General features: G+C 40.8%; 1 protein-coding gene across 5 annotated transcripts in view; it reads right to left on the bottom strand.

Moving 5' to 3' along the window:
• KIZ (kizuna centrosomal protein) overlaps window positions 1-18,237 on the bottom strand; it is a 100,759-nt gene that overhangs the window by 60,509 nt on the left and 22,013 nt on the right. For 4 of the 5 annotated variants that reach the window (XM_075925798.1, XM_075925795.1, XM_075925796.1 and 1 more), the window contains 2 exons: window positions 10,596-11,220; window positions 5,918-6,209 (listed from right to left, as the gene is read on the bottom strand). In XM_075925798.1, coding sequence (XP_075781913.1) covers window positions 5,918-6,209; window positions 10,596-11,220 — 917 coding nt within the window. Of the gene's footprint in view, window positions 1-5,917; window positions 6,210-10,595; window positions 11,221-12,169; window positions 12,191-18,237 lie in introns of those variants that run through there. The other variant, XM_006116240.4, reaches the window with a different exon arrangement.

Here is an 18,237-nt window from a genome sequence, read left to right as displayed (position 1 = left end):
CAATGCTAGAGATCACATGTGTACTTAAACAGTACTTTTTCTTCTACTGAAATCTTACATTTTAGGGGCTAGCTCGTTTCTTATTGTTGGACTCCCTCTGGGTGGTCTTTCCAGGGTGCCACTTGAAGGGAATACAATAACAAAAAGAAGGGGAAGGAAGGGACCCCAACATAAAGAAAAACAAAATGTATGACAATCTGCAGCAGGCTATGGATCAGAGGTCAGCAAACAAGGGGTCCTTCTCTTTTACAGGTTGCTTCCTAGAAACAGTCTGATTAAGCTGACAGCTTGAATTATGTGTTACATTTTGTAATGCACAATCCATCTGTGCTAAATCTCTTCAATGCAGCTGAAGCAGCATTGGCAAAACCTCTACTTCCTCCCCCAAAATAGGTCTTAAAATAGTCATCATCTTTCTATGTAGTCATTCTCTGGGGTTTTTTTGATTGTTTGTTTGGTTTGGTTTTTTAGCCCTTTAAATAGAGGAATGAAAAAAGGAGATATAGTGCTTTTCACTTGTCGTTCACAGGTTCAAATCTTTTACAAATCAGTACAGCAGAGAAGTTGCTATATGTTAGCTGGTCATCACTTTATGTGAAATGAACTGAAGGTCTGCATACCACTCACAGTAAACAAGGTGGTATCACAAAAACTATCACCAGAACATAGAACACTTTTTGGCAGGCTCAGCAGAAGGACCAAGAAATGAACAGGTGTAAAGAACAAAACTACTTATCTCCATTATTTGGCTCCCACAAGATAGGTTGAATTTATGGTGGAATATTTTTAAAATATGTGCCCTGTCACTTTCTGGCAGATAGAGAGAGAAACTCAAATGTCAATCCGTCCCTGAGCATATGCATTAAACTCACTTTGTATATTTTTATTATATTTTAACGTGATCCAAAATTTCTCATTCAACTTTTCAGGAAAGTACTGAATATAAGTCTGCTTCCTTAAAATAGATAACAAGCTTTCAACAAAAGATCATAGTAACATCACATATGTATTTCCACAGGTAGCAGCTTGTCAGTATTTCCAAGATAAAAAAAATCATACTATACACAGCTTGGAACTGTGTTGTAAAAACTCACTGTACGGCAAAATATGACCTTAAAGCACTTCTTTGGAAAAAATGCTTTTTTCCCCCCAGAAAATGTATTTGCATAACGAACAAAAATTGGAAAGTTAACTGAGGAATCTCCTCTCTTCTCCATTACATTTGATGCAGATGTCACCTGAAAACCAGTGACTTGCTGATATGCAAGAAGGATTTTTGTTTTATATTTAATTTAGTGAAATAGTGACCTCGAAATGTCAGAGTCTGATTTTCTTTCCACTAACCCCCTTCTATGTTTACTGCTTTTAACCTAGAATACTTCTGAAGTATACTCAAGAATCCAGAGGAAAGATGATAAGTGGTAGAGATGGCACTAATATTACAATACAATACTTACAAATTAACAAAGATATCAAGAGGACCCTAACTATAACCAATTCAGTTTGATAACCAATCATTACAATTTTGCTTAATTATAATCCTATTTCTTCTCAAATACAATGGGTCCACTACTTTTTTTTTTTTAATAACTATATGGAAAATTGACTGATATACAAACAAAATAATTGGGAGTTAGAAGAAAAGTAATTGATGTCAGCCTTTTCAACCACAAATAACCTCTGTAAAAATGTACCACAAACTCATTAAGCACTTGAAAACTTCATGGCAAATCTCCCCTTCCATTATATTTGATCTGAATATGAGTGACTAATAGGGTAGTCTAAATGCTTCCTACTTGCAAAATTAACTATGAAGAAACTACTTGTCTCTCCATACAATCTTTCACAAATGCAAATATTTGGCAGTCTCTCTGTACTTTGATTTTCAAAACAAAAGCAAATTAAAATCTGTATAATTTTCTGTAGAAATGTATCATCTATGATCACATTTTTATGACCTTGAAAAACTAAGACATCCACTTGACAGTTTTAGAGGCCATTACCCACTTTTTGCTTTGAGCCAAATTCCAGAGATAATGAGAACAATGAAATCTTTCCTATAATTTATCCAGATTTACAAAGAACATACAATATTTTCCATCAGTTTATATCAGCAGCTGGAAGTCACTACAATCTATAGGGACAGGACAAAAGGTTACATTCCCACTGCTAAGCTATGAATTTTCTTGAAAAAACAACCACTCTACACAACTTTCTTATTAAGTACTATGATTAACAGATGTTAAACAAAAGGAAAACTCCATAAAAACTATTTAGATGTACATTAAATGTTTCTGTAGTAAGCAATATTCTAGTACATGGTTTGAAAAACTGAAATGGTAACGTTGTAGAAGCATGTTTTAATAGATTTGTATTTTTCAGCTTAACTGTCATCTATTAAAATATGAACCACTGGTGAAATCATTCTCTGTACATGTGCAGATACAAAAAAACCCAAACAAAACAGAGATAGGTTAAAAAGACAAAATAAGTAAATGACCAGTGGGGAGATTATAAGCCTCATTCATTCTTGTTGAATAACAAATGCTATTTTTCTTGGCTACACAGTCTTCTTCCCAGCCCAATGTAAAAGTTTTTATTTCTGTACTAGCTCACATGACTCTAATCAATCATGTTAATATGGTTAACCACTTCAGTCCTAAACATTTTGCATGTGATCTGTTCAAATAGGAAGGGGGAGGGGGGAATCAGAGAGATAGCACACTTGGAAGACAAGTGGAGATGTCAGCTGGGCAGCAGAAACGGAGATGAAAGCATGTATTTATGAGGGCAGCTTTTCCTGATAATGGCCACTGGGAAGCTGGGCAGCAGGGGGCGCAGCAGGAAGTGGGAGGAGAAAGACTTCGGGGAAGCCAGCAAGGCAGGTAAATGGCAGGCAGCCACTGAAGAGTAGGTACCAATCAAGCAGGCAACAGGAAGAACCTTTGCAGCTAAGGAGTAGGAGGAGCAAAAAGGAAGAAAGCCAGCAAGTGGGAAAGCAAGGCAAAGGAGAGACTAAGGAGAAACTTAGCAAGAGGAGTCACTAGTCGCAGTGAAAGGCCCATCTAGATGAAGTAGGAAATGCGGAAGAGCTGGGAGGCGAGTGATCAAGGAATGCAGCTGAAGAGGCAAGCAGAATGGAAGAGCTGCACAATTGTGAGATCAAAGGTTTGCAGGGCAAAAGGAATAATATTCTTACCTATACATCTCATAGAGCTGGAAGGGACCTTGAGAGGTCATCAAGTCCAGTCCCCCACCCCCATAGAAGGACTGAGTACCATCCCTGATAGATTTGCCCCAGATCCCAAAATGGCCACCTCAAGGATTGACCTCACAACGCTGGGTTTAGCAGGTCAACGCTCAAACCACTGAGCTATCCCTCTCCTCTTACTGGTTTACACCCAAGTGTTCAATCAAGGTAAAGGGAGTTAACACAATGGCTATGTCTAAACTGCAGGCTTCTTTCGAAAGAGGCTCTTTCGAAAGCATCTTTCGAAAGAGCCTCTTTCAAAAGATCGCGTCTAGACTGCAGGCGGATCTTTCGAAAGAGAAATCCGCTTTTTCGAAAGAGAGCACCCAGCGAGTCTGGATGCTCTCTTTCGAAGACGGCCTCTTTACACTGAAGAACGCCTTCTTTCGAAAGAGGAACTTTCGAAAGAAGGCGTTCTTCCTCGTAAATTGAGGTTTACCGCCATCGAAAGAAAAGCCGCGTTCTTTCAAAATAATTTCGAAAGAACGTGGCTTGAGTCTGGACGCAGGGGAAGTTTTTTCGGGAAAAGGCTACTTTTCCCGAAAAAACCCCTGAGTCTGGACACGGCCAATATGATTAAAAAAGAAAAAAGACCAGAGGACTAGGATTTACCCCTTGACTCTGACACTGATTTCTTGATTGACCTTTGACAAGTCCCTTCATAAACCTTGTACCCTAGTTCTCCCTTTGTAGAACGACGATTACATTTCCCCTACCTCACAGGGCTGTGTTGTGAGGATAAAATCCATTAATGATTGAAAGATACTCTGATATTACAATGGAGGGCCATGGAAAGTATCGAAACAGAGTTACACAGCTAACAAATAATGCATTTCTAGTTTTAAGCTAGTTTAACCACCTGAAAACTCAAATTACAGACCGGTAAGTCTAACGTCAGTACCGGGCAAATTAGTCGAAACAATAGTAAAGAATAAAATTGTGAAGCATGTAGAAGAACATAATTTGTTGGACAAAAGTCAACATGGTTTCTGTAAAGGGAAATCCTGTCTTACTAATCTGTTAGAGTTCTTTGAAGGGGTTAACAAACATGTGGATAAGGGGGATCCAGTAGATATAGTATACTTGGATTTTCAGAAAGCCTTTGACAAGGTCCCTCACCAAAGGCTCTTGTGTAAATTACATGGCCATGGGAATAAGAGGAAAGGTCCTTTCTTGGATTGAGAACTGGTTAAAAGACAGGAAACAAAGGGTAGGAATAAATGGTAAATTTTCAGATTGGAGAGGGGTAACTAGTGGTGTCCCCCAAGGGTCAGTCCTGGGACCAATCCTTTTCAACTAATTCATAAATGATCTGGAGAAAGGGGTAAGCAGTGATGTAGTAAAGTTTGCAGATGATACAAAACTGTTTAGGATAGTCAAGACAGAAGCAGCCTGTGAGGGACTCCAAGATGATCTCACCAAACTCAGTGATTGGGCAGCAAAATGGCAAATGAAATTTAATGTGGATAAGTGTAAAGTAATGCACATTGGGAAAAATAACCCCAACTATATGTACAGTATGATGGGGGCTAATTTGGCTACGACAAATCAGGAAAGGGATCTTGGAGTTATCGTGGACAGTTCTCTGAAAACTTCCACGCAGTGTGCAGCGGCGGTCAAAAAGGCAAATAGGACGCTAGGAATTATTAGGAAAGGGATAGAAAATAAGACACAGAATATCTTACTGCCCCTGTATAAAACTATGGTATGCCCACATCTGGAATACTGTGTACAGATGTGGTCTCCTCACCTTAAAAAAGATATTTTGGCCTTGGAAAGGATTCAGAAAAGGGCAACTAAGATGATTAGGGGGTTTGGAATGGGTCCCATATGAAGAGAGGTTAAAGCGACTGGGACTTTTCAGTTTAGAAAAAAGGAAACTGAGGGGGGATATGATAGAGGTATATAAAATCATGAGTGGTGTGGAGAGGGCCGATAAAGAAAAGTTATTTATTAATTCCCTAAATAGAAGAACTAGAGGTCACCAAATGAAATTAATGGGTAGCAGGTTTAAAACGAATAAAAGAAAGTTCTTCTTCACACAGCGTGTAGTCAACCTGTGGAACTCCTTGCCAGAGGAGGCTGTGAAGGCTAGGACTATAATAGAGTTTAAAGAGAAGCTAGATAATTTCATAGAGGTTAGGTCCATAAAAGGCTATTAGCCAGGGGATAAAATGGTGTCCTTGGCCTCTGTTTGTCAGATGCTGGAGAGAGATGGCAGGAGACAAATCGCTTGATCATTGTCTTCAGTCCACCCTCTCTGGGGCACCTGGTGCTGGCCACTGTCAGTAGACAGGATACTGGGCTAGAAGGACCTTTCGTCTGACCCAGTACGGCCGTTCTTATGTTCTTATGTTAATGACCATGAAATGCACTGTGTAGCGAGTTCTTTCAATGTTCAGACTGAACTGATATGCTCAAATAAGGAAATTAGTAGGACATCTGTTTTAATGGAAATTAAAGAAACTTCTCAAATTGTGCGATGAGCTCCAAAGTCAATTTATCACAAAAAAATAGGGCTCCCACATCAAAATGTCTGCTTGTCGGAGCTAAAGAAGTTACATATTCATATACATATTTTACGGTAGCATAGGCTGTCACTAGGAAAATCTCCAAAAAAGAATCTTAACTAATTAATCACAGTGAGAAAAATATTTATTGCCTTACTGCCTTGTTGCTGAATTAGCTGAAGAGTCTTCGTCTGGTGTATGACGGTTTCCTGTTTGCAAAGAAAAATGTCCTTTGGTGGATATACCTTCTTTTTCTTGTTCTGAGTTCACTGATTGTAAGGCCATCTTGAAATCCACACTTTGTAGGCTCTGCTGTGGTTCAACTGTATTTACCATCTCCTCCTCTTCACTCACTGAAACTGTGAGGTCGCTGCTGCTATCTAGGCTTTCATCTTCTAGCTCTAATGTATTTTCAATGGGCCACAGACTATCCGGGGATTGGTCGAGGCCTGTAATAAAAATGACAAATATTGCCAACAGAGTAACAGGGTCATGTAAAAAACATATATAAGTTGCACTGTGTTGCAATGAGACCCAGATAATACATTTAATATTTTATCCTATTTCACAAGAAATGTGTAATTCATACCACCTAAAACCTCTGCCTCTTAGGCACATTTTTCCAGGGTTCTCTCAGTTTTCCATTCCTTTAATCAATATTCCTGCCTAATGGAGATAGATACAGCTTTCTCTGGAATCCATCGATGTGGCACTGGAGTTCAAGAAGATCAACAGGAAGCTCTCAACAGACCTGACTCTTGCTCTGCACCACTACTGCTGACTTGGAACTGAGGAACTAATTTTGAGTCATGTACTTGGATTCTTTACCTTAAGTATTATATCCAACTATTATTATACAGCCAGACAAAGGATGTGCATGCTGCATGACAGCACCCAGAAATTTCCCCATGACAAACTGCTAACTCTGTAGGTTTTCTCCCTACAATCTGACCTTGCTCTCCTCTTTGGAAGAACTCCCTTGTGGCCTGTGTTCAACCGACAGAAGCACTCTTGGAAGCCACTATGCCTTTTTTCTTTAGGGACTGCTGCAACAGGATCACTCCTAACGGGCTGACCTAGCTTCTTAGCCCCAGCCTGTCGGGCAGGAAAGATTTCCCACAGACCTCGGAGGGTTTCCTTCTGCTCAGTCTCATGCGTTTGCGCCATTGCATGAACGGCCACATATTTCAATGTTTTGTCAAGAAACAGAACAGTCTCAGTGCCACATAATGCCACAAAAATGGTCATCTCCTTAGTATCTTTCAGCTCTACCCTGTCCGCCTACTACCTGGCCTCCTTCTTCATGTCTGTATATTATTCTGTCATTTCCTTGGAAAGGGGTGTTCAGTGGCCGTCCCATGCCTCCGCTGGGCTCAAGTAAAAGGATCCTCCACAATTTAAAACAGTAACAAGGTGAAGACAACAACTCCAGCCAACTGCCTCTCAGACATGTCATCTGGAGCTTCTAGTCCACCCAGGAGCAAAGATCTATGCCTGTGGGCTTGGAAGTGGTGGTTGGCAGCTGACTGTCCTTGCTGCTCAGCAGAAGGAGGTTGTATTAGTCTACTCAGATACAAATATAAATGGGTACTACAGGTTGGACCTTCCTGGTCCGGCAACCTTGGGATCTTATGGGTCCCGGATGAGGGATTTTGCCGGATCAGTGGAGGCCATAAGAACGGCCATACTGCGTCAAACCAAAGGTCCATCTAGCCCAGCATCCTGTCTTCCAACAGTGGCCAAAGCCAGATGCTCCAGAGCAGGAACACAACAAGTAATCCTTACCTGATCCCTCCCCCGTCATCCATTTCCAGACAAACAGAGGCTAGGGACAATGGAGAAGAGCCTGGGACATGGCCAGAGACGGGAGCCCCTTTAAACACAAGCCTCAGACAGCCTCAGGCAGCGGCTTCAGGAAGTGACTGCAGTCCTGGTGCCCTGCCCGGAATGCTTCCGGGGGCTTTAAAGGTGATTCAGGCTCCAATGAGTGTGGATGCGCTATTTCAATATAGATCGGCGCTGTTTCGATGGGCATTTGTAGAGTGGATGCATTATTTCAAAATAGTTATTTCAGGAGTTGTTATTTTGAAATAACTTATTTCAAAATAACTTGGTAGCATAGACACAGCCTCAGTATTCTGTTAGCTCTAATTTATCCCCAAATGTCTGCTACGAGCCCAGTAAGCAGTGGAAGGGTTGGTAATACTGCTGGACAATACTGACCTCCTATGATTCGGCAACTTCTCTGGTTCAATACCAGTCAGGTCCTGAGAGTGCTGAACGAGGGAGGTTCAACCTGTACAACACTAACATGGAGGTTTGACATCAAAGCCTTAGAAGCTCTTTCCCTCCCCATGGAAAATTTCAGGCGGTCCTTGCTCATTTATATTTTGAGCCAAACACATGGTTTCCCTTATTCTCAAAATATTACATTCCAAAAATTAAATAAATATTTTTTCAAAAATGACACTGCCCAACCTCAACACTTCTTTAGGGAGCAAAAGGGGAGAGAACAGACATTCTGTCAAATCTGCTTTGCAAACCCCTAAGGCTAATATAAGCCAAGTCGATGATGTCTTGTTCCACCTCAAAATAATGGGTCTTTCATTAACTGGAGAAGTGGCAAATATTGCAAAGTGACAGTACAGACACTGAAAAGCCATAAGGGTACTGAAAGAGAAATGGAAAAACCACAAAGAAGGCAAAAACAGGATGCCCAGAGGACATGAAGCATACAGAGTAATATGATGAGGCTGCCAGCTTTTGTCCAAAAAAATTGTGATCATTACATTGAGAGGCTGTAGTTCCTCCATCATGAAGGTTGCCAGTAATTTCTATTATACAGCTTCATTTTAGCAATCCTTAAAGGGCTTAGAAAATTGGGTTAACCTGAAAATTGACATATTTACTGGAAAGGCAGAAGAGAATATTTCTGCAAGCCCTTAAGAGCAGTTTGATCAATTTTCTTGAGTTACTTCATCTCTTCCACTTGAGGTAAAAATAACAACTCCATTAGCAGATAATAGTGGGTTGTTATAATTTGTGCACCTAGCCACTAGAGGGGGCAAAGATACAGTTTCTCAGTGTGTAGCTTGCTTGATAGTAGCACAAAAGTGGGCCCTGTTCACAGGTCTGGGGCATAAAGGGGAGTCTGGTTCTTCCTAGAGATGCGGAAGCGGAACCGTTTACATGGTTAACGGATGAGCCTGGAATTATCGGTTAACCTGTACGGTTACATGCAGGCTCCCGCGCCACAATGCTGCTTCTGTATCCAAGCCGGAATATGCAGGGGAGCTGGTATACACTGGGAGCCAGCTTTTAAGCCAGCTCCCCATGCACACTGGCTCCCGGAGAGCCACCTGCTCTTCCTGGGCTGCTGCCTCTGCATTAGAGGCAGCATGGGGCTGCAGGTGGATGTGATTACAAAATTACAGAGATGTATTTTAACATCGCTAGTTCTTCCAGTAGGCTAACAGGTATTTTGCTTGTAGGAAAACTGTATTTGTGAATCATGCATCTAGAAGGCATGGTTCTCGGCAGGGCTTGGGACAGTCAGAGAATAAGAAACAAGCATGTCATCAATTCATCTACATAGGCACAGATATTTCAAAATCTTAAAACCTGATTACACACAAAAGCAGTACAGCTGTAACTATACTGATACAGCCGGGGGTGTCTAGACTACATCTCTCTTTCAACAGAGGGATATAAATTAGGCACTTCAAAAGTGCAAATGAAGCTAGGATTTGAATTTCCCGTGCTTCATTTGCATAATCATGTCATGGCGCTCTTTCGAAAAAGCACTATTTCAAAAGCACAAAAAATGAGGTTTACAGGATCTTTCAAAAAAGACTTCTACTTTCGAAAGAACCGCGTCTCCATCCCTTTTTTAATGATTCTTAACATCTTGATTTTTTTTTTGCCTGCCGCTGCACACTGCGTGGACGTCTTCAGAGAACTATCCACGATGACTCCAAGATCTCTTTCCTGACTAGTTGTAGCTAAATTATCCCCCATCATATTATATGTATAGTTGGGGTTATGTTTTCCAATGTGCATTACTTTACATTTATCCACATTCAATTTCATTTGCCATTTTGTTGCCCAGTCACTTAGTTTGGTGAGACCTTTTTGAAGTTCTTCACAGTCTGCTTTGGTCTTAACTACCTTGAGCAGTTTAGTATTGTCTGCAAACTTTGCCACCTCACTGTTTACCTCTTTCCTCCAGATCATTTATGAATATGAGGCAGAACTGTTCTGTTGCCAGAGCCAGTAGAAGCACTTGGAAACTGCATGCTGCCCTGGGTGGAAAGTTTTGGCCTCTGGAGCAGGAACATGGCAAATTCGCTGGCTCTGTTTTAGCACCTCTTCAGCCCAGCAACTCTCAGCCATGCAGTGGAGGAGAATTCCACAGTAGTGTCTAGTGGTGGCAACCAAAAAACGGTGCCCCACTGTGGTAAGCACTGTTCAGACAGTCCCTGCACCAAAAAGGCAGACAAGACACAGAGGGAGACAGGGGGAAGAGAGGAGAAGTGACTTGCCCAATCAATCAGTGGTAGAGCCAGGAAAAGAACCCTGGCAACCAGAGAACGCCCTGATCACTAGATCCAACTGCCCAAACCACAGCACACAACAGCTGCAGGCTCCTCTTGCACTCCCCTCCACGGTCTCTTAACCAGAGCCTTCGTGGCTCCTCTCCAGTTGTGGAGGCACCAGGACCCTGTGGTGCTCAGTCTTCTCAAAACCTGGATCAGTGGGGGACGACTGCATTCCTGCCGCCCCGCCCTTGCCCCCGCCCCACCCAGCAGGCCATCACACAGATACCATCACCATACCTGGGAACTTTTCTCTTGGCTGTTCGTTTCCAGAAACGAGCTGTTCAGGAGCAGACACCAAGGGGATTGGCCGTTTGGCTGTTTCTTCATTCGCCACGAAGTGCTCATGTGTCACTATTTCTTCTACTGAGCTGCTACAACTGTCACTCTTTAAGTCAGCGCTTCTGTTCTCCAGACTTAATCTTTCACATAACAAGGAGCTGCGGTTAGCAGGTTTTTTGCTTTCTACTAAATAACTGCTACCCCTATTTGTATTGCTTTCTATCTCCAAGCAATGAGTTCTTCCATTCTCAGATACGCTGGATGTGACTGGCATTTTCTCACCCATCTGGATACATGTCGTCCCATCTGTTTTGTCAGACTTATTTAAGCACTGTATATCACTATTAGTTTGTACTACATAGCTGTCTGTCATATTACTGCTCTGTGCTGCCTGTCTGCATGAATGTAGGTCAGAAATTGAAAAGCTCTTTGTGGGCTGGGAAGATTTCTGCTGTGTACTGAAATCTTCAATGCTTGAGATGGCTGACATTTGGCGGCCCATGAAGATTGTTGCTGGATGATACAATCCTCTTGACATGGCTGTCCTGGTGTTAATTCCTGCCTGTCTTGCAACTGGCAGCATCTGAAAAATAGAGGTTGAGATGGCTTAAGAATGAATTTCATGCAGTAAATGGAGTTTCTTAAAGGTTTTGTGTTGGTCTTCGAAGAGCAAATGTTATACATCATTTCAATATTTTTCAATCGTATGATGCTAATCCACGTATAAACACGCTTTCTTTGTCCAATTGATTTTCTAAAACTAAAATAAGATTGAATGGCCAGACTCCTGCAAGATATTAAATGCTTTGTGCCAGGCACTAAACACCTTTCACTACCAGGGAAGCCAAAAGGAGATTAAGTCTGTCAGCACCTCACAGGAGGCAAACACCTTACAGGATCCAGACCAAAAGGTAGCCTCACCAAGAGAAATTTCGGTAAACAAATATAAAACCTACATTTAAAGAAATGAACGCCACTAATGATGCCATTAGGTTGGTTAGCAGCTGAACTACAAGAACTGGAAACAGCTTAACTGCTATCAAGAGTCTTCACTGCTTTTCACTTAATGTACAGTATTTTGCATGGAATGGTAATAAATTTTTGCCAAATGGCATATTAAACAAAGTTTATGTCAATTACAGCGGTTTAACATTCCAGGCAACCATTTCTTCTCTATAGTTTTGCACACAAAAAGCCCATAAATTGGAAGCCCAACTGCTCAATTTCATGTTTTAAAAAAGAGTGTTTATGGAAGCTGCTGGATTGATAGCCTAGAAACTAGCATCTGCTATCAAGAAAGCAAGTACTGTACATACAGCTGCAATAAAAAATTCTCTGTATTCCTATTCCAAAAATCAAAATAGGTAAAGGATTGAAAAAAAAGTCACTGTAACCAATATGGGAATATTCTGATAATATTTTTATGAACTATGTCTGTGACTCAGTAAACAGGCCTGTCTGGGTTCCAACCAGATATACTAATAAGCATTGGCTGCAATTATCACAAATGAATGGAAGAACCAATGACTCACTTGTTAAACCCTGTCAGGAGCCAAAAGCAAGTTATTTCCTCCAACACTCTGCAGGGAAGCAAAATGGAAAAGTCCTAAGCAGGAAAATAAACGGACACATTTTATGAAGAGGCTGTATTTTAAAGTGTGATGCTCCAGACACACAAAAATAGGTCTATGCTTAAAATGTATTCAGTTAGGGTGCATCTACTCTGCACCATTATGTTGAGATAACTAGGACTATTTCGAAATAATGTGTCTACACAGCCATTCTGTTATTTCAAAGTAATTTCAAAACAACGGATGACTTATTCCAAAAATCTGTAAACCTCATTCTACAAGGAATAATGCCTATTCTGAAATAGCTATTTCAAAATAATGCGTGTGTAAACACTCCATTGCTGCTATTTTGAAATAGCCTTTCACCAGGGCCATTCTAAGTTATTTCTCCCCCGTGCCTCCTGGGGCTCTAAATCGAGATAGCACGTCTACATTAGGGAAGCCTTCCTTGGACTAATTTTGAGGCTTCTCTGCAGTGTAGATGTGCTATTTCAAAATAAGCTATTTTGGTATAACTGTTCTGGAATACCTTATTCCGAAATAACTGTGCAGCGTAGACATAGCCACAGAACATTAACTAGCACTATAAACCGCCACATCATCCAGAGATTTACCATTGGGCCACCTTTTTCTGATCCTGAAAGATGTTTTAACCAGAACAAATGGGAAGGATGCAGATTCCATGCCAATACCTATTGTCAAAACCCTATACCACACCTTGGATGTAAGTTTGAAAACTCCTGATACTCCTTCCCTTCTGTGACACTTCCATCCTTCCTTATTTTATTCTCTCTCATGCCTACCCCTCCTTGGGCTTCTATTCAACTTTTCAATTAGCTGAACTGCATAATATCACCACTAAGATCAGCACAACACACTAAAGCAGCATAAACAATCTCACACCTGTCTGACGGACCAAACCCAAGCGGAAGAAATGAGCTAGGTACAGATGTTAAAAGCACACCTTTCAATACTGACCTGACTATGTACTATATCTTGCTTGCAAAACAAGCATTAAGGAAACAGAAGTCTTTTTCTTTCATCACTGTCCTTTTCTCCCTCTTGTACATTTGTCTCAATAGCAGGAACAATGGTTGTGCCAAAAACCTACCAATGAATCAATTCTTTCTTCTTACCAAGGGTGACTTACTGGTAGCTGCAGGAGACGTTTGCCCTGAAGGACCTGGCTGAACTTAAAATGAAAGCAATTTCTAAAGCAAATGACAATTTCTAAATTTCAAGAACCTTTAAGTTTGTTTTGGATTTCTATGCATGCTGAGTAAATGTAACAGATTTCTATGGAATAGTTACTAGAAGTAGTAGAAGGCCCATATCAATATAAACAGACTTTTAACCAATATTAACCTATTAATGTTATAATAGCAAAGGAAGGATTCTAACAACATCTTAACAGCTTGGAGCACAACATTAGAATTCCCTAATGTCACTGTAGCAGCCTCCATCCTTTTTCATTGGGTGTCTATTTGTCACACAGGTTCAGCTACAATCTCCCTGTGAAAGGATCTTATATATATTTAGTCTGGTAATATGACAAAACTTCACAATACAGCTCAATTTTTTCTTTACACCAACGAAAGAAAAATCCAGTAACCCCATAAACTATGTTATTTGCACAAAGAATCAGTGTATGTTACTCAGATTGGGTTCTTCTCTGTTATCCTCTGGGTCTGATTTTCTGCTCTCAAATTTATCCAGAAAATGTTTTATGGATTTATAGCTCCTGGATTTAATGTTCCAATACTAAATGTATCGGCTCTGCATGTTACAGCAAAAGGTACCTTGCTAGCAAACCCCTTTTTGATTGTAAAAATCTTTCTTCATCTGCTTTGCATTACAGGACTTAGAATTTGAAAAATAAGGATTGGTGCCTGTGTAGTTTCACCATGCAGCAAAATAAAATGAAGGGAAAAAGAGATATTTCGCTTGGGAGAAAAGTAGGAAGAAGAGATTTAGCTAAAACTATAAAAAATTATAAAAATCAAACTATTGCCATCTTTTCTGTTTGCTTTACCTACGTCTTTTCTCCCATTCTCCACAACTCTTACACATACAAAATATGGCCCTTCTTACAGAACTTTTCTTTAACAAGAATAAAATGTTTACTTTCTTCATTCATCATCATTCAGCTATTTTGCAATGAGGACACAGTCTCACCTGAAATGTAAGGCTGACACCGTACTAAATGTGACATCTGAGATACATCCCAAGCCAAACTTCTCATCACTTGATAACTACTGATCAACATTAATTCCCTCTGAGCCACGCCTGGGAAGATGGCAGCATGAAACTCCATTGGTCAGCACTAAGTCTTACTATGTACCATGAACGCCCAGCAATCCAAGTCTCGTTGGGCCTAGTTTGATTCCCTGATGTCCTCTGATATGTGGCACTACAGTCACTTAGATCTGGAGAATCTGGAGTTATACTCAGCATCGAGTTTGTGCTCTGAAGGCTAAAAGCTTCCAAATTCTGTGTTCCATGTGTTAAGGAGTGCATGCTGCAGGCTGAGCTGCTAATCTCTGTATAAGAACATAATGGCCGTACTGGGTCAGACCAAAGGTCCTTCAAGCCCAGTATCCTGTCTACCGACAGTGGCAAGCACCAGGTGCCCCAGAGAGGGTGGACCAAAGACAATGATCAAGCGATTTGTCTCCTGCCATCCCTCTCCAGCCTCTGACAAACAGAGGCCAAGGACACCATTTTATCCCCTGGCTAACAGCCTTTTATGGACCTAACCTCTATGAAATTATCTAGCTTCTCTTTAAACTCTATTATAGTCCTCGCCTTCACAGCCTCCTCTGGCAAGGAGTTCCACAGGTTGACTACACGCTGTGTGAAGAAGAACTTTCTTTGATTAGTTTTAAACCTGCTACCCATTAATTTCATTTGGTGTCCTCTAGTTCTTCTATTTAGGGAACTAATAAATAACTTTTCTTTATCGGCCCTCTCCACACCACTCATGATTTTATATACCTCTATCATATCCCCCCTCAGTCTCCTCTTTTCTAAACTGAAAAGTCCCAGTCGCTTTAACCTCTCCTCATATGGGACCCGTTCCAAACCCCTAATCATCATAGTTGCCCTTTTCTGAACCCTTTCCAAGGCCAAAATATCTTTTTTAAGGTGAGGAGACCACATCTGTACACAGTATTCAAGATGTGGGCATACCATAGTTTTATACAGGGGCAGTAAGATATTCTGTGTCTTATTTTCTATCCCTTTCCTAATAATTCCTAGCATCCTATTTGCCTTTTTGACCGCCGCTGCACACTGTGTGGAAGTTTTCAGAGAACTGTCCACGATAACTCCAAGATCCCTTTCCTGATTTGTCGTAGCCAAATTAGCCCCCATCATACTGTACATATAGTTGGGGTTATTTTTCCCAATGTGCATTACTTTACACTTATCCACATTAAATTTCATTTGCCATTTTGCTGCCCAATCACTCAGTTTGGTGAGATCATCTTGGAGTCCCTCACAGGCTGCTTCTGTCTTGACTATTCTAAACAGTTTGGTATCATCCGCAAACTTTACTACCTCAGTGCTTACCCCTTTCTCCAGATCATTTATGAATAAGTGGAAAAGGATTGGTCCCAGGACTGACCCTTGGGGGACACCACTAGTTACCACTCTCCACTCTGAAAATTTACCATTTATTCCTACCCTTTGTTTCCTGTCTTTTAACCAGTTCGCAATCCAAGAAAGGACCTTCCCTCTTATCCCATGGCCATGTAATTTACACAAGAGCCTTTGGTGAGGGACCTTGTCAAAGGCTTTCTGAAAATCCAAGTATACTATATCTACTGGATCCCCCTTGTCCGCATGCTTGTTAACCCCTTCAAAGAACTCTAATAGATTAGTAAGACAGGATTTCCCTTTACAGAAACCATGTTGACTTTTGTCCAACAAATTATGTTCTTCTACATGCTTCACAATTTTATTCTTTACTATTGTTTCGACTAATTTGCCCGGTACTGACGTTAGACTTACCGGTCTGTAATTGCCAGGATCGCCTCTAGAGCCCTTTTTAAATATTGGTGCAACGTTGGCTACCTTCCAGTCATTAGGTACGGAAGCCGATTTAAAGGACAGGTTACAAACCACAGGTAATAGCTCAGCAATTTCCCATTTGAGTTCTTTTAGAACCCTTGGATGAATGTCATCTGGACCCGGAGATGTGTTAACATTAAGTTTTTCTATTTGTTCCAAAACCTCCTCTAATGACACTTCAATCCGGGACAGTTCCTCAGATTCATCACCCACAAAGGACGGTGCAGATTCGGGAATCTCCCCAACGTCCTCAGCCGTGAAGACTGAAGCAAAGAAATCATTTAGTTTCTGCTTTATCGTCCTTGATTGCTCCTTTTGTAGCTTGATCATCTAGGGGACCCACAGGTTTTTTAGCAGGCTTCCTGCTTCTAATGTAGTTAAACATTTTGTTATTTCTTTTTGAGTTTTTGGCTAGCTGTTCCTCAAAATCTTTTTTTGCTTTTCTTATTACATTTTTACACTTGATTTGACAGTGTTTATGTTCCTTTCTATTTATCTCACTAGGACTGGACTTCCACTTCTTAAAATATACCTTTTTTGGTCCCTCACTGCTTCCTTTACATGGCGGTTAAGCCACGGTGACACTGTTTTAGGTCTCTTGCTATGTTTTTTAATTTGGAGTATACATTTAAGTTGGGCCTCTACAAGTTCTGCAACAGCTAGGCACTGGCTCCCCATAATACCAAAACCAGGCCAAAGGTAGGAAGACTGCACTTGTAAACCACTTCTCTAGCAGATGAGAGGCAGCACTGACATATGATGTATTCGTTTTTTCCACAAATTAGGATGTTTCACTGCTGAGAAGTTTTTGCAAAGGTTCATGATATAATGCCATTGTCCTGAAAGACATGGAACTTCTGGGGTAAACAGCTTCCAAAGCATCAAAAGACAAAGATGTTTTGGGACTCAAAGAAACACAATGCCTTGCAGGTTGCAGAAAACCACCTAGAAGCTAGCTATGGGGTGTCTGAATACAGAATGTTAACGTCCAGACTCCTCCCCCGCTTTCAGAAACTGTAGGCTCATGACAGGAACCTTCTCATAGGCACATTACTGCACAGAAACATCTCGCTTTGACCTCCGCCCCATTATAGGAAGCCCCTTTTACAGGAAGAAAAGATAGGCAAATAAACACACCTACTCAGATACACTGCTCAACAGACACTCAATTTAGTTGAAAAAATGCCAACATATAACCTAGACCTACAACATGGTATCAGTTGGTTTCTTCAAACAACATTGCGAGATCTTCTCAGGGAAAAGCACTCCTAGAAAATCCAAGTCTGTGGCTTTTGAAGTCCAAGTATAGCAAGTCACCATTCACGTCTGCAATTACACTAACATCTAGTGCACTATAAGGTGGACAACTGCACAAATTTAGTCAACAACAAAGCCAATTCTCTCCAAAACAAATTGACTGTTTCTTCTATCCCCATATGAACATTAGACCATATTCTCTTGAACTTTCTACTTCCAAATGTGTTCTCTCAATAAGTTCCATTCACAAAGGATACACATCCTCTTTGCCTTCATGTCTTTCAATAGTACACTTAATAATTCTCATATATCATTTTTAAGCAAGTGATCTCTCCTACCCATGTTTCTCAGACTCAACATTAAAATAGGATGCTTATCTTCACCCAATGCTACAGTTCATTCAGATAAAAATAAATCATGTAAGAGCCACCTATACATCATTTAGGTAAAGGCAGACAATTAAAATGAGCTACGTTGTCATTATTTGCAACAACCAACTTTACAATTTTAGTAAGGTCTTGTAAAAGATGCGGCACTTTCACCTTGGCTTTTGTAAAGAAATCCTCTAATTTGACATAGGCTATGATTCTGTATTACTCAGCCAGGCAAAACTCTTCCTGAAGTCAGAGAAAGGAAACCCGCCCACAAAAAGAGAAACAGATTTTCTGCATGGCAAGTATAGCCAAGAGCAGCAGAAGAGC

Source organism: Pelodiscus sinensis, chromosome 3 (genome assembly GCF_049634645.1).
Source record: "Pelodiscus sinensis isolate JC-2024 chromosome 3, ASM4963464v1, whole genome shotgun sequence".
In the NCBI taxonomy this organism is placed as follows: domain Eukaryota; kingdom Metazoa; phylum Chordata; order Testudines; family Trionychidae; genus Pelodiscus; species Pelodiscus sinensis.
Note: the sequence above shows the minus strand (reverse complement) of the source record. Positions and strands in the feature narration are given on the sequence as shown.